The sequence below is a fragment of the Triturus cristatus genome, chromosome 5_2, assembly GCF_964204655.1.
Source record: "Triturus cristatus chromosome 5_2, aTriCri1.1, whole genome shotgun sequence".
NCBI lineage: Eukaryota > Metazoa > Chordata > Amphibia > Caudata > Salamandridae > Triturus > Triturus cristatus.
The window spans coordinates 620,072,486-620,096,750 of NC_140588.1; the positions used below are offsets into that span (position 1 = coordinate 620,072,486).

The window sequence follows — 24,265 nt, forward strand, 5'->3', positions numbered from 1 at the left end:
AGGATGTGTAATAAGAAAATAAACCAACACTGTAGCATTATTGGCTCACTCACCTCTAAATTGTGTATATTCTGCAACAGCTGACTGAAGCTCTGCAGCTGCTCCACTGGAAAGGCTTCATTCTGTTCTTGGAGCATCCAAGTAGGCTTTTTTTCCTTCCTACTCACCTCTTGTTCACTATTACAAATAGTTAGGCTCATGTTGGCATTCCATTTCTGGAAACAAATACAATTTCGTTTTCGTATAAATTGTGTAAAATTAGATAAATACATTTCAATAACAATGGTTAATAGCTTAATAGATCTGTGCGAGTTGAGTCCTCATGGGTTGATTTTCCTAATAATTCCAGCGTGTTACACTTATCCCCGCGGGTCAATCATTCTCAGACTTCAAGCTACCCCATACTCTATTGTAGGAATATGACAAGCCTCTTTACAAGCAGTATGTGCATTATGAAAAATAAAGGGCTGCAGTGGGGATGCTAGTTTTATGAGTGGCTGTAATGTCAGCACTACTGACATCTCTAGTGAAGTATTTAAATCTAGATTTGTTCTGCATCCTACATTTCAATCGTACAACCTGAACTTGCATATTCTTCCATAGGCCCACAGATGCATCACGACTAGCTCTCTCCCTTGCTACAATGAGGTTGAGATGGCTATGGAAATAAATATTCAACTGTCTTGTAGGTTACTGCAATGTAGTAATGTTAGTGCTAATAAAATGTGTGTTTTAAACAAAGAATTGAATAACCACCTCACTCATCTCAGCAGACTATAAATGAGAAACAAGGTGGTGGGTGAATGAAATGAGCGGAAAGTCTACTTGAGCCCAGTAACACAATTTTACTAAAATCACAGGCTGTGATGAATGCCCTGTGTTGCCCTTGTGAATCAAAATGAAATGGCAATATACTGGACATTTGACCCCTTTCCACCCATCAGTGTCAATCCAGGGGCAAGGAAATTGTACTTTTGTTTTAAGCTATAAAAACTTGTGGCCATAGCACATCCAGAATCTATACCATATTGAAGAGCAGTTCATACGTAAATATAGAGGCACTGCCAGACTTCTTTTTTAAATAAATAGGAAGTAGATTAAGTCTAAGGGGGTAAGAGTTGTGACACGGGGGCTACTTCCAACTACTGCAGATAATGCGACTTAATCAAATGACAGGTGCAGCTCGTCATATACTGTCCCCTGCATGAGCCCTCCGCTTCACGCTCCAGAGCCAATTCCAGATTTTCTGTAGAGTGACTAGACAAGTATGGCGAAATCCATAGATACTTGCAGTGCATTGTTCTTGAAGATGATTTCTGTCAACTTCAATATAGCAACAGTCTGCTGGCCTTAGTGTTAGTTTGCGCCATTGTGCTGCGGCACATTTCAACTCTGGATTAGTTGGGCGTCCTCTTCGAAAATACGAATCACTTTCAACGATGTTGCTGTGTTTTTACCGAACTAGTAGACTGCGCTGTAATACTGGTGTTTTTATTTACGCCTCCCCCCTCCCCCCTTCAAGACCTTTTGGAAAGTCATGTTTTGAGAAACTAAAAAAAAATAGCAACCTTTTAACACAGTTGACCTTTCAAAGTTTTGAAGTGAAGTACATACTGGTAAAGAATGGTACTATTTTATTTAAAATAAATCGAATTTTATAATTTTTCAAAGTCACATAAAGAGAACGGTTGATGTTTTCTTCCCATTTCTATAAGCAAATACTTCAGTGTCAACTGACCAGGGCTTAGGATTCATAAGGGTCCAAGACAATCCTACGAAAGCAATACCAATGATTCCAGATTCTATAATGGGCACCTTCTAGCCAAGGTGACTATGGACATGCACTGGCCTTATCTCTTTTCCCTTCAAGTGTGTGGGTTGGGGAGTTTCCATCCAGTGCTTAGCATGATCTTTTAGCTACGAGGAGCCCCAAACACAGCACCGCCATCTTTAAATTACTGGAATCTAGATCAACATTAATATGTTAGATGGTCATCCCGGGGTCTGAGGGCAACGTCTAGCTGGACTTTGTTCACAGAGGTTAGCACCACTTCCCAGAAAGGGACAATCATCCTGCAGCTCCGTACTGTATGGATAGGGTGCCCAATTTGGAGGTACATCTAAGGCACCAAATTGCCACAACCTCTCCCGGGTGAGTTAGGTGCGATGCAGATATTTTAGTTGGATATGTTGAAACTGATGTGATGGCCAACTCATGGGGATGCAGACACCCCCTCCAGTCCAATCGGCCTCAGATAACATTCCCAAGCCAGACAAATGGTTAATGAGTCTGGGGTACTTATAACTACTGAACGATAAATGTACATTATCTTGTGCTCATTTAGTTCATCCATCAGTTTTTTTGCCGCCAGAGGACTAAAGTCCAGGAGCTCCACCAAGTCAGTCACATGTGCATGTGTGCATGATAGAGCTGAAGGTAGATGGAGATCGTATACCCAGTGTAAGTCTGAGAAGGACTATCACCATGCATATCAACGAGGTGTTTTAATGTGACAAATGAATGCTCAGCCACATCATTCCAGCTCCTTTGGGCAGTCGGGAGAGACACCTGGATGGGATTAATGATACAGGACTCAGTGACAGAGCACTGCAAGACAACATCAGAAGAGGCCAGACTAAAGGAATCAGTCAAACACCTGACTACGTCGTACACATTTCACCAAACCCAAACACTGCAGACAACTGGAATCAGAAAATGTGCCCTCAACTATTTTCTCCACCAAAGTATAACTGGCATTGATAAAACTAAAGTGGCAGCAGGGCAATTGGCCTTTGAACTTCACGAAAGGAAATTACCAACTAGAAATCCAAACTATATGAAATACAATGGGACAGTTTTTTCCCCATTCGATTGATATAGCAGAGATATTTGCATGAATCACTGGAAGCCTGCATATTTCAGAAATTATGGACACTACCGCTGTTAAAAAACTTCCTACGACAACTTAAAATACCATCCTGGACTCAAGAAGGGAGGTCCATAACCGAGGGAGAAGTTATTCTAGAATACATTTTTGGAGCTATCAAAAACATGCATACATGTAGAGCCCCTGGGAGAGATGGCTTCCAAAGAGAACTCTACAAAGCAGGATCAACCTGAATAGTTAGATGCTGTAGGTAGCATATAATTAAGCCAAAGCATCAGGTTCCCTCAGTCACATACATCTGAGATTACACACCCGTGGTGCAGTATGGAAAAATGCATGTATCCACATATGTGGCTGTAGGGTACAATAGAGCTACAGAAGAATCTTACAAGTAGACAATACATAACAAGCATTGGCATAGCCAATAGGTTTCGTCTTTGGGACCTTTTAAGTGTTTAGCCATGCAACAGTTGTTGTTGCACCAAGAATATTGTGCTGTATAACTAAATACTTAGAAGGTCCCAAAAGCTAGACCTATTGGCTATGCCAGTGCTGGTTTATATAGGCATTAAAATGACACTGTGTTCAGCACAAGACGCCCAGGTAACAAATCGCTGTTACGCCTCTGCACACCAGATTGTGCATAATAATATCATAAAGATATATACTCCGGGATTAAGTTAGTGAAAGAAGTAAGTAGCGCGCTGCTTGTGTAGCTGTGCAACATGAGACACACAGGCCAACGCCGACCATAGCCTCTGTGCCAGACACCAGGGATTTCAGTGTGAGTAATCACACCCTGAACCCTCACCGACATAAGGGCCTAAGAAGAGCGTTCAAATCTAGCGGACTTGCTTAAAAACCTTTACAGGCCCGCATCTATGACACAATAGCGCCTTTCTTTGCCCGCTGCATTGCAGTTTATACAGCAGTCGGTAGCTGTGTGCAGGGCTGTAGTGCCTTCATACGCATGTCTCGTTAAAATTTAGAGGAGGCATTATGCCGCATTACCAAAGATACATACTTCAATCCTAACAGCGCACATATTACGCTCCCCAGATGGATGAATTGGTGACGCCCCCACTCCCGGGCGGTTATTTCTTTTGTCAGACATTTTGGGAAGGGGGCGGAGGGATGGTATGCCAACCAGTTTTTGAAAGCCCGGGTCCACTGCTGGCATCTGTCTCGCAGGGAAGGGGGGAGGGGTGCTATTGTTTCCTGTTCAGGCCCTGCGAACACCTCCAACAGTTACACAACGAAACAAGTGCTCCAAGTCCGCCTAATTAATTACACCCACAACGCTGCTGTTGAGCCTCCCAATAAAACAGAAAACAGTCTGGAGGTTGTGCTATCCTAGAGATCAGGGAGTAAAGGTGCCTGAACTTGAATAGCGCTGCAAGGCCACTCTAGCTGCAGCAGAGCGCTATTCAGATCTCTGTAACATTATTGTTACCATTTCACAGAGGAGAGCGGGACGGGGTGCCCGTGGCACAGTCAAGAGTAGCGGCCCTGCGGTGTGGCAATAACTGACAGCGTGCAGGTCGGGTCGGTCTACTCTGGGCACTCCCCGCTAATAACCCCTCCCCGGTGTTATCTGCAGAGATCACCCCGCGGAGAGCTCCCCCGGGGGAGTGTGTGTGTGGGGGTGGGGATCTCCTCCCCAGCACACAGACTCTCCTTTCACCAGGCCCAGCTACGCAGGCCGACACATCCCACCATATTATTACACCAGCCTTTTGTCTGCTCTAAAGAGCGGTTCACAAGCCCCGACGGTTTTTATGGCCCCGTGGAGGCGCCGGCACCGGCTTTGTGCACCAGGAAGGGGGTGAAGCGCTGCACCACGCTCGGGTCGGCTGGTCAGACTCCGCCAGGGTCAGCCGAGAGCACTGGAGAGTAAATGCTGACTGTGCATATCTCCGAGGCGGCGCTGCACACACGGTGACTCTGCAAACAAGATTGGGAGACCGGTCCTGCACTAGCAACATGCCCCGGGGAACTCCCGAACCACCACAGCGCTGTTCGTCATCACCCCACACCAGTGAGGAGCCGGGGACATCATGGCGGGGTCATAGTGCCTGATGGGAATGGTAACAACAGCACTTCACTGGATACCAGCAGTGCTTTAAATGGAAAAATAGAAGTGCAGGTACTCTCTGCCTCTCAAAATAAACAAGCAGTTCATCCTGCCTGGCGCATGCATAGTTGTCCTACTGTTCTATGGAAATCATTTCTATTCTGTATGTCCGTAAAGTTTTCAATAATTGTCATGAGCCTAGATGCCCAACTGCTGCAAGCAAGAGCTATATAAATAGCCTGTGATACCTCTTAGAGGATATAACTTGTTCGGATTTGCACATTGTAAAACTTTTCACTTCCCATCACTATTTCAATATAGTCCCTGGTCAGCCGTTGGTGAAAACCATTTAATTGGCTTTAGTGCATTCATCGGACCTTGGATTTTTTTCGGAATCTCTTGCATTCCATATAGTTGGTCTTGTAACTACTCACTGGATGATGCAGCTACAGATTAACCCCCCGAGCTATCTAAAAGTTCCTGCTTATATAGGTCAAACAAGCATGGTGGTCCGCTTTCACTTCCTTGCGTCGCAAAAGCTTTCCTGTCTTTATGGGGCTATGTGTTTGAAACACATCGCCCCATAAAGATAAGAAAGCTTTTGCGACGGTGACGCCGGCCAATGGAAAAGAGGGGCGGGGCTTAATGCCCTTTACAGAAAATACCCCAAATCATTCAAACTCGCCAGCGAAACTGCGCATGTGCGCAGCCCACGCCAGGCGAGATCTAAAAAGGGTAAAATCGAAACTTGTCAGGCTCTCAGAGAAGAATTTAGTCTAGCCTAAGTGTGCACGTAGAATTATGGGCAGTTGCCACGCCGAGGAGACTGCCCGTCTTGCCAAACAGACAATATCTTGAAATTGAGGCTACTTGGGGAGTAATCACAGGTGCATATGGCTATTGATAGATTACCTAAACTCGAAACTGGTAGAACAGAACTTACGCTTTCATTGGCAAAGGTCTTTGGTTCGGGAATACTCTAAAAGGGACTGGTCTAATATGGTCACGCCTCAAGATAGTTATCTTAGGGAGGCAAACTTAAATTCCTGTATTTCACAGAACTATATAATTTGTCCCCCCCCAGAGTATCACTGCTTGCTCACTCACGCTATTGAAGAGGCACACATGCAGTGATCTAATGCGTATTCTATGAGAGTCATACACTTTAATCATACTGGACTGAGGTTTGGAGACTATTTTCTCCAGCTCACAACCTACCACTACCAGAATCCGCCAAGTAGCCATTCTACACAACAGATGTACCCACACCAAATCACACAAATGTAGATTGTTAGAAACTGTGTGACTGGTTGACTGATGTGTAAGCCCTGGACAAGCAGCAACTACAATCTTAGTTAGGGTCAGAAACAAGCAAACCCTAAATTAACCCATGCTCAACCCTCTGGTAGCTTGGCACAGAGCAGTCAGGCTTAACACTGTGGCAAAGTGCAAAGTATTTGTGTATCCCTTCAAACAGTAAAACATTGAAAATGCCACACAAAAATAATCCCATATTCAGTTAGAAAAATAGAGCGTAATTTAATGAATAAAAAAGGCCCAAATGAAAAAAATCCAAACAGTACAAACGGAGTTATGAATTTTTAAAGAATAAACTGTAAAATAGCACCTAGAAACAGAAAGCGCCAACCACGCCTATCTGGTCAAAGGCAAAAGTCCAGGCTGACTTCCATGAAGCATGGGTCATCTACAGTCGAAGATTAGTCCAGCTGAAGTTTTACCTTCACGTTTTGTGCAGAAAGTTCAGTTCGCATTGGAGAGGGTTGTGAGGAGCAAGGAGAGCATTGCGTGTTGCAGGCGGCGTGGAACAGGTAGCAGGCAATGTAGTGCAAAGAGCAGGCTGGGGGTCAAGAACAGGCACTCCATGGGCAAACGATGCCCGCTGTGCAAAGTAATTGGCTGGCGGACGTCTGTGTTGAATTTTGTGATGAGCAGCATGGTTTTAGTGCGAATGGGCCCGTTCACGCTTGCAAAGTGCCCAAAAGCTGGATTTCAAGAGCTTGAGAGCCACACCAAGGGTCCAGGACCTGAGAGCATCACTTAGGGGCCTCAGGAGGCCAGCAGATTAGCCCTTTGAGTCACTCTGGGGTTCTGGGTTCAAGATGGAGTTGCAGGTCCAGTTCTTTTTCCCCAGACAAGAGGGCAGCAGGTCAGCACAGAAGAGCAGCAGTTCCTTGTAGGGCAGCAGTCCAGCAGAGTGGCAGTCCTGTAGCAGTACAGCAGCCCTTCTTCCTAGCAGAGCATCCTCAGGTCCAGAAATGTACTGAAGATCTGGCGTCTGAGGTCCTTAACTTATACACTGGTGCCCTGGCTCTGGAAAGTGGAAGAGGGTTCTAGACATTGGCTTTGAAGTGCATGGAATTTCCTGCCTTCTCTGCCTTGGCTCCAGGCTGGTTGAAGTGACAAAGCAGGGTTGTTAGGCTCTTTGTGTGAAGGCAAAGCACAGGTTATTCAGGTGTAAGTGCGGCTGTGCTCAGCTCCACCCCCCCCATCCTGCCAGCAGATGGCCCACTCAGGCACACCTAATCAGCTAATCAGTCCATTGTGTCACAGAGGAATTCACAAAAAGTCGGTCAGTTACACCTCGTCATGTGACCCAGGCCAGGCTATAGGCGCGAAAGGGCGAAGGATAGAAAATGCTAACTTTCTAAAAGTGGCATTTATAAAATGATGATAAAAACCAGACTTCACCACTGAATACAGTTTAGCACCCAATTCCAAAGACACAAAACAGGAACTGGTTACCTCTTCCCCTTTGGAAATGATAATAATAAGGCAATTTCAATGTTAGGCTATGAAAGAGATGGGCCTTGCAGTAGTGTAAAACAAATGGAGTTTTCACTACCAGAACATGTAAAACTTAAAAGAACATGTCCTTTTTAACTACACTGCACACTGCCCTTGGGGATGTCCAGGGCCTACCTTAGGGGTGATTTATATGTATAAAAGAGGAAGGTTTGGGTCTGAGAAAAAGTATACTTTACCAGGTCGACATGACAGTTTAAAACTGTGCACACACATGCTGCAAAGGCAGGCTTGCAACATGGTTAAAGGGTTACTTAAGTGCATGGCACAATCAGTGATGCAGGCACACTAGTAACATTTAACTTATAGGGTCTGGGTACATGTAGTATCACTTTACTAGGGACTTGCAAGTAAATGAAATATGCCAATTCGGTATAAGTCAATCTAACATGTTTTAGGGAGCGAGAACAAGCACTTTAAGTGCAGAGTCCTAAGGCCAACAAAAGCAAATTAAGCAAAAGGGGGGGGGGGGAATGTTTGAAGGGGACTGTGAGAGGGTCAGGTCAAACAGCCATCAACAGCAATAATTGGTATATTCAGCCATGGGCATAAGCTCACTGAGTGAATGAAAGAGAAGTGGCTGCGCGTTAAAACAGTGGTCCTATGCCAGAGCTTCTTTACCTGTGGTCTGGAGACTCATGGGGGTACTTCAAGCCTGCTCAGAGGGTCCATGACTGCTTAGAAAATGAAATATTAACCCAAGGTACACCGGGAAGATGCCAGAAGACGCTGGGAGAGGCGATGAGGGGCACCGAAGGAGAGACGCAGAGGAAAAGTGTAGCATAGTTTTCAGCAAAATGCTGAATATCTGGAGCTCCATGAAGTGATCAGCAGTATGGCAACTAGACCGCACGGCCGCAACAGGGTGTTCTTCAAGCAAAGCAGTGTTATGTTAAGTTAAATTGATTTTTAAAGCGAGCGAATACTCTAAGGTGTCTTGGTGCTGAACCGGACCGTAAACCCTGATTGAAATGGGTGGGTGGGTGATTGGGTGGGTGGGGGAGGGGAGATGGATTAGTTTAAAAATAACCACGTTTTCAATTCTTTTCTAAAAGAGATAAGGGAGTTTGCATCTCTCTTATGTGCCAGGAGTGTATTCCATAGTTTGGCCGCACAGTAGCCTATACCTTGACCTCCCCAGCTCGAGGTTTCAATCCTTGGTACCAACATTAACCTGGCATTAGTAGCCCTTAACTGTCTGCCTGGGTGGTACCAGGAGAAGAGGTTTTTCAAAGGTTTAGGTCCTATAATATTCAATGCTTTGTAAGCTAGGAAAAGTGCCTTAAACGTAATACGTTGTGCCACTGTCAACCAGTGAAGTTTCTGGATCTCCTCTTTGATTGATTGATACTTGGGTACGTTCAGTAAAAACCTGCCCGCAGCATTCTGCACCATTTGGAGTTTTCAGATGTTTCTGTAATCCAAGGTAGAGGCCGTTACAATAGTCCAATTTTGATAGCACTAAAGTCATTAATCCAGTTATCCTGAGATCTGGGGGAATATAGGGCATTACCTTCTTAAGTTTCTTTAAGAAGTAGAATGAGGCTGAAACTGTGGTGTTGGTTTGTTGGGAGTGAGTTTGCTGTCAATCAGCACCCCAAGGTTTTTGGCCTTCTCTACTGGGTTCGGAAGCTGCCCGATTTCAGCCGGCCACCATAATCCATCCCTCAAGGCTACAGTTGGTTGTGGCTTAGCAGGCAGCTCCCTGAAAGCACTGAGGGAAGTAAAGATGTCTCCCCTGGCTGAATAGTGTCCCAGAGACGAATGAGAATGTATTAACCATAGGGACAAAGAAACTGAGGTTGAGCCCTCAGGGGTGAAAAATACTAAGATCGCCAAGACAGCTGTGGCGAGATACAGTAGTAAGTGGTGAGGTCAAAAGCAGGGGTGGGGGGTTGATTGTTTGATGTGTGTGGCACATCGAAACAGTGATAACCCATTGGCTTTAAGGCAGTACCTCATACAATAAGTACTGCTATTTGTAAACACAGATTGACGGGAATGTGTTTGCTGCCTAAGTGACTGTAAAATAGCAGTGGAGTCTTATCTGCAATTATCTACAACTATGCAGGTGAAGTAAACGGATGGAGAACAAAAGATTTGTTTTCTAATTATGGAGTAGAGAGACTGCTAGATAACAAGGCATCGCTGTTGACACAGGGTATTTGATAATTGAGGGATGGGCTACCCTTCTTTTAACTGCCTGTTAACTTTGCCCAATAGGCATAGGTGTTGGGTTATTATCCTTGCTTCTTAAACTTCTTGGCACTTGAGTATCCTGCATCTATCATGGGAAAGCGGAAACTTGTCAGCAAATCGAACACTGGCAATGCAGTGGGAAGGAGGACCTTGGGTGGATGAAGAAGGGGGAGGCAAGATGGCGGCCGATGCTTGGGTCGAGTGAGCTGGGTTGAACTCTCCCTGCTGTTGGTGTTCTCCCACTGATATTGCTACAGAGGACTGACTTTTTGGCAGCAAGATGCGGATTTTATCGATTACCTGTGTTTAGGAGGTGATACTGTTCATAGCTCCTTGGAGATGATCTGGCTCGCAGCTGCATCCCTGTTGATTTCAACGCACAGAAACAATTGGCGTCTCGGAGTTGTCGGTGTTCTTCGCCTCTCCGCTCAACGTTTTTTCGTCGCTACTGTCTCCGTGGCTTTCGGCAATCTTCAGGAGACCTATGGAAAGATGCCGCCTAAACCGATCGTCAAGGCTTCTGCCAGGAGTAATAAGCTCTGTAATGCTCAGCCTACAACTGGTATTGACATTTCTGGAAATCCCGGGGGGCTCCCGAAGACGCAGAAATCTCCCTCTGAAAACGGCCTAACAGACTTTACGAAGACATCGGCTGGTAAGACCCCTGTTGTCTCTGCAAACTTAGTTAAGAATACTGCCCCCCTGTTTGCAAAACGCTCTCTGAAGAGCTCGACGCAAAGTGTATCTAAAATTACCAGTACCCGGCTTCCTCTGGAGGTGTCCTCAAACCCTCCCCTGATTGGCAATCAACTGAATCACTCTCTTGGCCAAGAGTGCTGTGCTGTGCTGTGCAGTGCAGCGAGACTGCCTAAACATCTCTTGGGGGAGTTCCGACTCTTGCCGGAAGACGCCCCGACACTGCCAGTAAAAACAGTCCGTAACCTGGGGGTTATGATGGATGAAGATCTCCAGCTGCAATCTCAGGCGAACAAGACCATAGGCACCTGTATTGCCCTATTAAGAGCTTTGCGTCAAATTCTCCCGCTCCTCCCTATTGAGACCAGATCTCTGGTGGTTCAGAGCGTGATCCTAAGTAGGCTCGATTACTGTAATTCACTGTTCCTGGGTGCCCCTCGGTACTCTGTACAGGGACTGCAAAGAATACAGTCCGCCGCAGCCAAACTGGCCTTGGGAAGACAACGTGACTCCTCAACAACATTGGCATTGAGGGACCTTCACTGGCTCCCGATCAATAAAAGGATCGAGTTTAAATCTCTGGTCATGGTGTATAGAGCCCTCCATAACATTGGTCCTCCTCCTCTGTGCGACAGATTCTCATGGTACGAACCAAAGAGACTTCTTCGGTCCACCAGCCAAAGTTTGGCAGTGGTTACCAGAGTTAAACACACCAAGACGGGAGGCAGGGCCTTCAGTACGGCGGCAGCCCGCCTTTGGAATCAAATCCCCCAAGATCTACGCCAAGCCAAATCATTGCTGAATTTTAGGAAAAATCTTAAAACATGGCTCTTTGGCAGAGATTAGAGTGTAACATTCTTGGCACAACGGCGAACGTTCCTACTGTCTCAGGTTTTTCTATAGTCTCTTAGCGCCAGGATACCCGTAGGGTGACAGAAAGCGCTATAGAAGAATTTTATGCAATACAATACAATACAAGTGTGGGGGGGTACAAATCCCCAAGGACATCGCAGCTTCTGAGCTAACGGCGGATTGTCAATCTGCAGGATGCATTATGGGATTCGTAGTCCCCACTATCCCTATTATTCCTTCTTCCCTTGCTGGTGGGGCTATAGAGGCGCCAGAGGTTATCCTTGAGGTCGAGCCTCTGATTGGGGCTAGTGGGGGAGGTCCAGTGGTTAATGACACTGGAAGAACTGAGCCCAATCACGATAACGACGCGCTGGATAACTTTTTTTCCCTCTCAGATGCATCATCGACCACTGATGACGATGACTATGACGCTACTAGCAGAGACTGGGCGGAGTATGAGGCTGGATCTGCTAGTCAGGGCGAGATCGATGATTGCTTGATGGGTGGTTATATGAACTCGGCTCCACTTGATGGTACAGTCCGGAAAATCAAGTCTTCAAGCAGACCGGAATTGCCTGTAAGCTCCGCACCAGTCACCAACACCTCTGACTCTCTGGTGGAGAATCTGGCCTGGGACTATTCGTTCTCAACCACACACCCACTGACAATCGGGAAGGACGGGATGGAGGGGATCTCAGCCACCGTCAACTCTTCAGATCCTATAAAACCGATCACCTTGGAAATGATTTATGACACAATGCTTTCACACAGGCCTGAGTCTAGACTTGAGAATGCCAGAATGCAGGGGGCTTGCCGCAAGTTGCAAAACGCAATTAGATGCATAAGCAAGACATGCTCTGAAATCGGCACCAGAGTAGGGGAGAAAGAATCTCGCATATCTATCTTGGAGGACGAAGTAGCAATACAGAGAGGAGTAGTCAACGAGTTAAGGACCCAAAAAGAAGAGGTCTCCTGGAAACTATCTGAATTGGAAAACCAGATGAGACTTAATAATTTACGGATTTTGGGTATTCCAGAGGGGATGGAAGGGGGTGATACGAGACAATTTGTCATCCAGTTGTTTGTAGAGGCTTTCCCCGAACTCTCCCACTGGGACTGGGAGGTTGAGATCCAGAGAGCCCACCGTTTTCCCTTCCATAGCAAACCGCAAGCTGCTCGTCCTGGACTAAAGACTCCCTACTCCCGGGCCATTTTGATTTCTATAAATAATTTTCTTGCACGAGAAGCAGTCTATGATCTAGCTAGACCTAACCAGAAGAGATCTGCCAAAGGGGTTAATTTTTTTGTTAGGCCTGACTTTTGCCATGAGACAGTTGTCCGGAGGTGGCAGCTCCGCCAACTAATACCTCTCTTTCAAGCTAAGGGGGGTCAAGCATTTCTTCTTAATCACGCAAAGTAAAAAATTGTGTATCAGGGCCAGAATAAGTTTTTTTTCTTCTGAAGTTCAGGCCAAAGAATACTTATATTCACTTAAGGCTGGCTCTTGAAGTAGGAATGGCACAAGCTGGGCATACAAATAGGTTCTCTCCGTAGGTGGTCTTTTTTTTGTATGTTATGTTGATTTATCTGGGGGGGGGGGCACCGCAGGGAGCGTCACCAGCTTCCCATCACAGGGACCTAGGTCCCATTGCCTTAGAAAAGGGAAGGTGTGGGGGGGGGGGGGCCCGTAGGGAGGCCGCGTGTGGTGGGGGTGGTCGAAGGGGGAGGGTCCAGGGGGGGTATATAAACAAAAAAACAGTACACTTTCAGATTTGTATTTTCTTTCGGTCTTTGTTTATCAGTTTTTTTATGAAAAGGCTTAAATTTATTGGTAATTTATTACACGCTGGATTATGGCTGATGCGAGGATAAGAATAGGTACATATAATGTCTGTGGCGTCAATAACTATGATAAGAGCAAGAAGATTCAGGCTGAATTAAAAGTTATTAATCCGGATGTTATCTGTATGCAGGAGACGCATATTTCTTGGTCTTCCAGGCAGAAATTAGCTGATCTGAGATATACCACACTGGCTACCTCTAAACAATCTGATACGACGCGAGGGGTGGCTACTTTAGCACGACCCTCTCTAGTCCTCTCAGGGTGTTCTTTGTTAGATATCCATGGCCGGTGGGCAATTCTTGAATGTTTAGTGGGGGAGACAAGATTTACCCTATGTACTATATACGGCTCCAATTCAGATGAACCGGATATTTTTAATTATCTAAATGGGGAACTTGCTCTTTGGCCCACTCCACTAATACTCTGTGGAGATCTGAATATTCATTTATCTGGTGATTGGGCTTGCTCTTCCTCGTTTGTCTATAAGGGTCGTAAACCCAAAGTTTTTCAAGCTCTTCACAATTTAATGGACGATCATGGGTTGGCGGATGTCTGGAACATGATTCATCCGCAAGATCCTGGGTATACTTTTTTTTCTCCACCTCATAGTAAACTATTTTGTTTAGACTATTTTTTTGTACCTGTTGCTTGGGTTCCCAGCACTCAAATTCAAATCTTCGAGATTGTCTGACCATGCTCCCTTAGTCATTTCCCTTCATAATGTTGCTATCTCTAGAGGTGTTAAGGCCTTCTCCTTCGACAGGAAACTGCTATATGATCCTCTTTTCTTGGGTCATATGAAAAAATGGATTCAGAACTTTTTTCTGTGCAATCGTGGCTCTGCCTCCCCCGCGGGTGTATGGGATGCTTTTAAGGCCTGTTTTCGGGGTGAGGTTCTTAGCTATGGAATATCTGTTCAAAAGTCACTTAAACAAAAAATGCTAGAGCTTTTTTCTCATCTACGGAACGCTGAATTGGACCTCACTACCCAGCTACGGGCAGCAGTGGATCCTAAGGAAAGCCTAGCAAAGCTTGCCCAGTGCAAGGCTAATATTAACCTTGTATGGGCCCAGGAAATCGCACTTAAACATCATCTTTACCGGAGATGGTTCTATGAATTCGGTGAATCCTCGGGGAGATTCTTAGCCCAAAGAATAAGTGCCAAAAGTCAGGCTTCAAAGATTAATGCTATCTATTATGCTCAAGGTACATTAGTTTACGATCCCAAGACTATTATGAAGGTGTTTCACCACTTATATTCGGAGTTATATAGCCAACCGAAGATCGGTGACCTTCCTCTGGATCTGGGGCTACCTGCATTGACTTGGGAACAGCTGGATCCTGTAGATGTAGAGAAAATGGATATGCCGTTCACTTCTGAGGAAATTGATCAGGCATTACTTAAAATGCCTTCGGGCAAGGCTGCTGGGCCAGATACCCTCCCTATGGAGGTTTATAGGGTATTTTTCTATGAACTGCGACAGGATATGTTGAATACTTTTGAGGCGGCTAGACAGGGATCCCCACCTCAATCTTGGGACGAAGCGCATATCGTTATATTTCCTAAAAAGGGGAAGCCTCCTGACCAGCCGGGATCCTATCGTCCCATCTCTCTGGTTAATTGCGAAGGTAAATTGTATGCCAAACTCCTTGCCAATCGAATGGCCCTGCTCGTCGCTGGATTGGTTTCATCGCAGCAGCATGGGTTTGTTCCTGGTAGGGGTACAGTTGACCATGTTGGCCGGGTTGTTGCTCTTCGACGTCGCGCAGGTCGAGTCCAGGTCTTTGGGTCTCGTCCTGCTAGACGCCGAGAAGGCTTTTGAGCGGGTTGCATGGAGTTTTCTCTGGGAGATAATGGTGCGTTTGGGGGTGGTTTCATCCGTGGTCTTCAGGTCTTCTATCAGGCTCCCACTGCGAAGATATGTGCAATGTGAATTAAATCGGAGGTGGTTCAGATCTGTAGGGGGACTCGTCAGGGTTGTCCCTGCTCTCCTCTTCTTTTTGCGTTTTATATTAATCCCCTTGTGAAAATGCTGGAACTAAACACCCAGATCCCCCCTTTTGTTGTTCAGAATTTGCCCTATATTGTTTTTGCGGACGATATCACTGTGGTTACCTCCAACCTTGATACTGCCTTGCCGGTTATCGAACAGCTTGCCGACTCCTTTGGTAGATATTCTGGTTATAAGTTAAATACTGCCAAGACTCAATGCCTCTGTACGAATCCAGCCATAGCATCCGATCCCAGGGTAGAGGAGGAAGTGGTGTACCTTGGCATCAAGATTCGATCTAATTTGGACGACATGATTTCAGTTAACTGGAATGATATCTTGGATAAAACTAAGTCTACCTTGGATTCTTGGCAGTCTCCCCATCTTACTCTTGTGGGCAGGTCCAACCTGCTAAAAATGGTTATTTTACCAAGAGTACTTTATTTCTTTCGTGCTGTCCCCTTACTAGTCACAAAGCCTCAGATTCGGCAGCTTCAGTCAGTATGTGAAAAATACCTGTGGGCTCCTGGAAAGATTCGAAGAGCCTCTCGTTTGATGAGGCTACCATTTGCTCGTGGTGGCTGGGCTGTCCCTGATTTTGCGTTATATCAAATGTCATGTTAACTCTTGAAGATGCGCATCCTTCTTACCGGGGAAGAAGCTAGTAATCCTGCAGAAGCCCCTACTATCTACCAGATGGCTCTTGGTTGTTTTGCTAAGAATTGTTTGCAAATTGAAGTTGATGGCAGTTATAACAAACGCACACGTTTTAAAATTATTGCCTCCGCTTTTTCTGTTTGGAAAAGCCTTAAAAAGATGTTTCATATTACCAAATACACAGTTTATACTCCTCTTGCTGCACCTCATTTGTTACCCCCAATTTTTTTTGACTCAATAGTGCGCCAATGGCGCACCAAAGGGATTACACGGCTAGGGGCTTTCGTTTCTACAGAGGGTGTTTGTCTTTCTTTTGATGAACTTAAAAAGAAATTTGATTTAGTCAACATCCAATTTTTTAAATTCCTTCAGATTCGGGATTTCTTGCAGAAACACACTTCTCACCTTGTTTCCATTCGTATTATAGATGCTGTAAGATCTCAATTATGAATAGGTTCCATCTACCACATATTATTGGATTCTAGATTAGATGACCTCGATAAAACAAATGCGAAATGGAGGACTTGGCTTTCATCACCCTCTATTCATATTGAAGATTCTATCAGTATTGCTCATAAGATTTTTTTATTCTGCTTCGTTAAAAGCCCAGCACTTTAAAACTGTATTTAATTTATATCACACTCCTGCGGTTATCATGAAATGGGGCAATGCCCTACAAGCTTCAAAATCTGGGGAATGTTTTCGTTGTCAAGAAGGCAATGCCGATATAGTACACATTTTCTTTTCCTGCCCCTCTTTACGTCCTCTTTTTAACCAAATTGAAAGTTTTTTGTTTTACATCTTAGGCAAACCTATCTCCGTTTCCTCAAGTATGATTTTATTAGGGATCGATGGGGTTTTATCTGTGGGACAACCTCTTTGTAAACTTCGATATTTTGTGTTCATTATTGCGGCTGTAACGCGACTTTCTATTGCTACTGCTTGGTTACAACCCGAGGCCCCGAGTTTTGATCTATGGCGGGCCAAATTATTTAATCTTTATAATCTAGAAATCAGTATCTACTTGCTGAAAAAAACGCGTAAAAAAGAAATTTGGTATGGCTATTTGGCTACCATTAATTGATTATCTTTCTGATTTTTTTTTCCCTTCTTTTTCCTTTAGTAGTTGTTGTAATAGTCAACTGTATTCTATGTTCTTTTTGTTTTTGAATATTTGTACATGTGGAACATCAAATAAAAAAAATTAAAAAAAGGGAAGGAGGGCCTTGGAGGAGATTCAATTAAGGAACGGCAGCTTTCCCTTTCTGCTCCCTCCATGGACCCTGTGTCTTTGAGGTTATCATGTGCAGGCTGCCCGGGAAGGCCCCATTGTAAGGACGGTGTCTGCTCCTGATGGGGGAGGGTCTAGTGAAAATGACCAGGAGGCCACCATCACTTCCCCCATTTGCTCACTTACCCCATTCGCCCACCTATGATGAATGCAGCACCTTCTGCTAAAAGGAAAAGAAAAGGGGACCCTGAGCCACGAGAATGTGCCATTTGCTACCATCATCCCTGATTTATCTCTGTCCACACATGGGACTGACTAGGAAATTCTTAAGGCAGACTTTGTTAACAAAATTACAGAGTAAGGATACTGTGGACAATGACCTTCAAATTAATTTCTCGTCTCAACAGAATCGAAGTACACTTGAAGAATGGCCGCAGGGTTCACTGACAGAATTTAGACCCCCTAAGTGTCGCAATACAAAAATATTGCGATATAAAAATATCGCGACCAAAATATCGAAGACAAAAATATCTTTATAATGCTAAGTACCAAAATATCAATGGTAAAAATATCGTCACCATATCTTTATAATGGTAAGTACCAAAATAGAGAAAACAATCCAAATATCCATTCCTCCAATGCCCATGGAGAAAGAAGGCTGCACTCAGCTGCATGCATATTTCATCAAATTTATTCGGCCAGAACGTGATAACAAAGAGTGCCACCCCCGACGCGTTTCGGCAAATCCTTACTCATGGGGTATGGCCGAAAAACTGTTAATCACAGGACTGTTTTCTATTAATTATGCCGAAGGCACTTGTGATAGGCCAACCACTCGGACTCAAAAATGATGCATTATGGTAAATGTTCTAGATCTCAAAATCATTATATCTCCAAATTGACATCCGAGAGGCACATATCTGTTGGCATAAAAAACACAGTCCATATTATTAAACCCTTCAATGGGTGCTCTTTGGTCACGTTTCATTAATTACAAACCATGCAGTCCCATATCTCGCCCAAATCACAAGCAAAACATAGGCCCTTTACGCAGAAATCTGCGGCAGCACGGGCCATCCGTGAATATCCTAGCAGCACCGTGCTGACATTGACAAGGTGGTACAGTCCTGGTTGGACTTTGTCAGGGAGTTTGATTAGCTCTATTCCAAGAAACCTGGTCTTCTGATGAGGTTTATTTTCGGTTGCTATTCTTGTTTGATAGCCGCTGAAGTTCCCTCACCGGCTGGGTGTGCATGAGCACGGCTCTCTACCTGGATTAAAACTCAATGGGATGATGTATAAAAGTGTTAAATATGGTTTCCGACTGGATACAGGCATTCAATTGACGTGAGATAGTCTATTTGATGTGTCTTAATCTTTATAACTACTATTTTACGTGCGTCACTAACCCTAATTTTACCCAGCTTTTCGACTTCTCAGACTGTCTTACTTACAACTTTAAAACTAAAAATAAGGGCTAAATGTGATACTAGCTGGGGTCTTCAATGCCAAACCTGGTAGTGATCGCACCATCTTTGATTAAAGTTTGAGGGAGTGGAGTGGGGTTGAATTGGGGCTGCTAGGATGTTTGAGGACTCTCCATTATGACCCATCGGCTGTTGTCAGATATAGGGAAAAAGGAGAGTGCTCCAGCTCATTCAGCTTAGGTAGGGGAGTACGGCAAGGGTGCGTGCTTGCCCCAATATTGTTTTTACTATATCTCACTGACTTGTAGGATGATCGGTCAGCTATGGTTGTGGATGACCTAGTTATAAAAAAAGATACCAATCCCAATACTAACCTATGCAGATAAAGCAGTCTTGCCGTAATGGACGCCTCAGGGGCTCAAGAATCTAATAGAGTTAGGTTGATTAGAGTGTTAAAATTAGGCAATTATAGATTGGTGAGAACCCCATCACAAAAGTTTGTAAGTTTTCTTATTTGGAGGTTACCTTAGGATCTTGCTCCCCATGAGTTACTATGGCTAGTAAATACTTTCTGCGTAGTGTGTTTTTGGCCAATTTAGCCTCCTGTATCAGTAAGAAATTCATTGTTCCCTTTCTAGAGGTTTATAGGAGGAAGTGCATCGCAGTCTTAATGTATGGGTCAGGTCAATGGAGATTTAAAAACGCCCTGAGGCTCCAGGCCGAAGAGAACATAGTCTGTAGAAAACTACTTCATCTCCAGCCTAGCTGCCCTTCTTTTGTATTGTATGAGGAACTGGGGCTTGAGTAAAACAGAATACAGTATGGACGATGACTAGCCTCAACTCAATTTAGAAAAAGTAAAAGTACAGTGGATTGGAGCCAATGCTCTACATGTTGTACTCTGACAACATCTGGATTGCTTATTAATGTATCACATTACAATATGTACCTATGTGTACTAATGAATGTTATCTAAAGTCATAACTACAAGACACCCATCTTTAAAGTCTTGCATTGCTCTGATGTTTGAGTTATGTTATCCAAAAAATCCAATAACATTACAAAAAAATGACAAAAAAGATAGCAGTTACAGATCAAGATAGGTAGGTCTTTACTAGGATTGTGAAAGGTTCACTAACCATTAGATGTCTTAAGTTCAGGAGTTTAGACAGATGGGGCTACACCCAAGAATGACTGCTTGGCAACATGGTGGATCTTAACTTTAATGATACAAGCCTGACAATCTTTCTTCTACTATAATTTTTACTTCCACTGGACTGCTTTAAGAGGATAAGTAGGCCAACTTCTGCAGGCGTATGGTTTTAATGAGATACAGGCCAGTTTAACCAAGCTCTGGTTTTGCCAGGGAGTCGCAGTATTTCACTGTAGATCAAGGTGATGTGGTTAACCTTTTGTTCGTGCTGGACAAAGGTCTAGTGCAAAAACAACAATTGATGGACAGAATGCAGAACAATGTCATACATTCACCCCAGTACAGAGATCTGGGCCTAAATCCATCGTTGTTTTGCTCACCATGCCATTCCAGTTTGAACCCAGCCATCATATGCAAATCAGTCTTGACCCTGTGTCTCAAAAGTCTAGGGTAGAGTTCACCACAACATTTGAGGGCGCCATGGTGGCCTTGTAGAGCTGTATCAGAATAGAATTTCTATAAGCTAGTCTTGATATGATAAAAAATTAATCAGGTGATTTTTTCCCCTCATAAATAAAAAGACAGACAATGGGTCTAAGTAAATCGACAGCTATTTGACTTCAGACATAACATAAGGAGTGTTTGTAAAGCACACGTTCACCCAGAAGGGTATCTTGGTGCTGAATAACAGAGGTTTGTTACCCAACTCAATGGTACTCATTTTATTGACCTCAGAAGGATGAAAGGCTGAGTGGACCCACCGGGATTTGAACCTGTGTCCATGAGATCAAACCCAGGCCCCTACAGTGGACGCATTAGTCCACTAAGCCACCAGACTCGTCAGAGGTAAAGGGAGGTGTGAGGTCAATAGCATTTAGGCCAAAAAGCCAAGTGTGATCAAATTTTGATTTGTGCTAGCTAAAAGCAGAATTTTATCTTTCCTTATGGGTGCATTCTTGTTAGATCAGCCAGCTAGGATTATTAATAAACATTGACTAGACTGGTGGTTGCTCTTCACTTTCTGGGGGTAGAAATGTCACATACCAAGAAGCAGGAGGCGTTATCAAAGTCATCGTAGCAAAAAATAAGGCAGTCTGGAGTACAATACATTTCAATATTTATCCCAAACAATTAGCCAAAGTCAGAGGTTCTACAAAAGTAATTTGTTTCCATAAACAAGAGAGCAAGAGACATTCATTGCATACGAGCTTACTTCCTCACCACTGGATCCATCAAAACTCAAAATCCTTCAAATAATAGGATTTTGGATAACAGGCAAATAATATACTCTTTGGTAACACATGAATAGCAAATTAAATTACATGAAAATTAGAGAATCCAATCTGAGTCAATATATGTTAAGATTAAAGAAATTGAGAAAAATGAAACATTTTGAGGATACCTCATCTCAATTTTATTGCACGGCTGATTAACATTAAGTTTATCTTTTTAACCAGGTTCAGTTCCTTTCAAATTATCTCTAACTAGGATTATCTGAAAGGTCACACAGCATTATATTAAGTAGTAGGAGTGTCCCAATAAAGTAAGCCACTTGCAAACGAGATGCTTATTAAGAGGTCAGGTCAGACAACTCGATATGTGTCTGGGATGAACAACAATGCATTCACACCGGCTCCTACAGCAAAACATTTGTTCATTAGCACTTCATAAATTCCCTTTGATTTTCGAAGGCCGAATATAAATGCTAATAGGTAACAGATTACAGCAATTTGTTAAACATTTGGAGTACAGTGTTAAAAGTTTTAAAAATGTTCATCCTGTTCCATCATCTTAGATTATTTGGGACAAATGTTTGCGTCAAACTTTAATCTAATCTTAATGCTCGTCAAAAAAAAATCAGCTTTTTCTAGGAAAGAATGTCAAGTCTTAAGAATGTTTAGAATAAAAAGTCAATAAAAAGTTGGGTAGGCTCAGTTATTTACAGCTGGAGGTCTCTCAGGCAAAGGAAAATATACTGCCAAAATAAAAAAAAGATATAAGAAGGAAATTAACAAAATCTAAACTCTTTCCAGTGCCTCCGAGATATCTTAAATTATTAAAGTTACAAAAACTAAATACAACATATATACCCAAGTTGTCTCAACTGTTAAAACCCAGTCGAATTACATGAAAACAGAATAATTCACAGATTGTGCATTGATTTTGCAGAAAAACGTCCTTGCCGATTAAGTTTCATTGAAATTATAACGAGGCAAGCGAAATGGAAACATTTGAAGCCCTTCTCAACCTTAATCTGCGAACCGGTCTTTGCATGCATAAGCAGAAGCCCCCTCAAAGCAGTTGGCGAGCTGTTCGTGGAACCTATATTTCCCTGAACTTCACAACTTGCGAGAAGCACTAAAATGCATTTGAATGATGTATGCAATTAATCAGGCTTTTACCACATGATACATCATGAACATTGGATTGTGTGCTGAAATACCAAAATGAATAATGCCAATACTCAAAGTGCAGTGGTCTCTTCCTCAACCTAGCCATGCAGTGGTTAAAAAAAGAAACGTCTTCTAATATACCTTGCTGTGGTGTCGGGCCTTAGTCCCACATAGTGTAGAAATGAGGACACAGACACCTGCATGTATCATATCGTAACTGGCCACGAGCACGTGCACTCGGGCTCTTTTATTGACGGGGCCACGTCACTCGTGACGCCAGTGATGGATGGGTGTGGGGTGCAGTGTGACCAGCCCTCAAGGGGGTGGCTGGAAGTGCAACTTCCTGCGGGACACTAGAACGTGTCTCGCAGGACACTACATTCCTCCCCAACTTTATTGAAGGACAAACAAAGTGTCAGTCCAACCTGTGGGGAAGAAAACAAACGGTTACCTAAGTACCACAGGGTCCATCAGCTTCTCGAGTCAGGTGGCAGGACGACCTCCGACATGGGCTGTTGAACTTGGCTAGCAGCAGGACCTTCTTTAGCAGACACCCGTACCTTAACCTGAAGGACTCCGGCCACGACTGCTGGCTTGGAGACGTCCGCTGCATACCAACAGTTCGCTGAAAATGACATGTCTTGTATGGCTTCCCTTTTGCTGACGTCGGTGACGGTCTGTGGTGAGTTCTAACAGTTCTTTTAGTATGCTGCGTCGTGACCATGGATGGAGTCTCAAGTGAGATTTCACGGGGGTTTTGCTGGACCGACTGTCCCTGTTGAAATACTTGGCAGTGACCGGTACCATGTCGGTGGGGCAATGTCTCTCCTTGCTCTCCTGCCTGGGGAGGCCCGTCGTCGGGGTTGCTGCGGGACTGTAGGAAGGCTGCACTGGAGCCGCTGCTTGTGTGCCATCTGGTGGCAGCTGCAGGACCGCCGAGGAGCCGTAGCTTGGTCGCACGCACAACCCTCACGGGTGGATGATTGTTGGTCAAGACTTGCACTCGCTGCCGCATTTCCGTTGTAGGCCAGGTTCACAGGTGTTTTCTGGTTCCATTTAGTCGGCTTGTGTAGCAACAGTTTCGGACTCCAGTCCATCGGTACTCGGGAAGTGGTGTTTGACGCATGTGCTGATGGCTGGCGTGGTGATGGCTACCAGCCAGGTGGTGAGTCGGAATGACAGGTGGTGGTGGCTTTCTGAGAGAGTTCGGGTGTCAGAGTGGACCTGGGCAGCCACGTGCATCCGCCTTGCTGATGTTGAGTGTCCGTGGCGGTTTAACACGTAGAGTGTGTTGATCCTCTCTTGCCTGGCTTGGGGCCACTGCCGACTCCATCTTAAGGCGGTGTGAGGACGGACACTCGGAGCAGATCTTGACTCGTGGCATCTGCGGACAGGAGCTGGGATGCCACTTGACTTGGACTGCCGACACTTGGGGAGTGGCCGTTCACCTGGGGAAGCGTTGTGGAGAGACGCGGTTCGCGACTGCTGCGGCTTACATTCGGTTCTCCTGTGAGGCTGTGTCCAGGGGCGGTGGTCCGCCTTGGTGGCTGTCGGATGGGTCAGGGTGAGCTCTCGGCTTGCTGTGAGTCCTTGGTCTTCTCCCTTTTCTGGTCAGTTCAAGCCACCTGTGTCTTCCGGTTGTTCAGGCTGTCACTCTTCTTTCTTCGAGGGCGTTGAGCTTGGACCTCAAGGCGGCGCTGTCATAGCGCCGGCTTCTGCCTTCACTCCGGCGCGCTCCTTGCTTGCTGGGCGACGTGACGTCCAGTCGCGTGTCGCTGGCGTTGGAGCACCTGTTGCTGTGGCGGCCGGCCACGTGGAGTGTGCAACTCCTTCCTTGCCTGTCGTGGGTCACCGCCGACTCCATCTTGGGGCAGTGTTGAGGAGGACCCTGTGTTGCTTTCGGCCCACTGCGGGGATTCGCTGGTGCAGTGGGGACGTGGTCGTTCTCTGTGCTGCGTTCAGCTGTGTTTCTTTGTAGAGATGTCTATCTCCCGGGTGCCTGCCCGTGTTGTCGGATTCACTGGTGTGGTCGTTTGCG

General features: G+C 44.9%; 1 protein-coding gene across 7 annotated transcripts in view; it reads right to left on the reverse strand.

Moving 5' to 3' along the window:
* The window catches only part of CENPI (centromere protein I), a 708,963-nt gene that overhangs the window by 390,478 nt on the left and 294,220 nt on the right, over positions 1-24,265 (reverse strand). For all 7 annotated transcript variants that reach the window (XM_085607721.1, XM_085607722.1, XM_085607716.1 and 4 more), the window contains one exon: positions 54-215. In XM_085607721.1, coding sequence (XP_085463847.1) covers positions 54-215 — 162 coding nt within the window. The remainder of the gene's footprint in view (positions 1-53; positions 216-24,265) is intronic.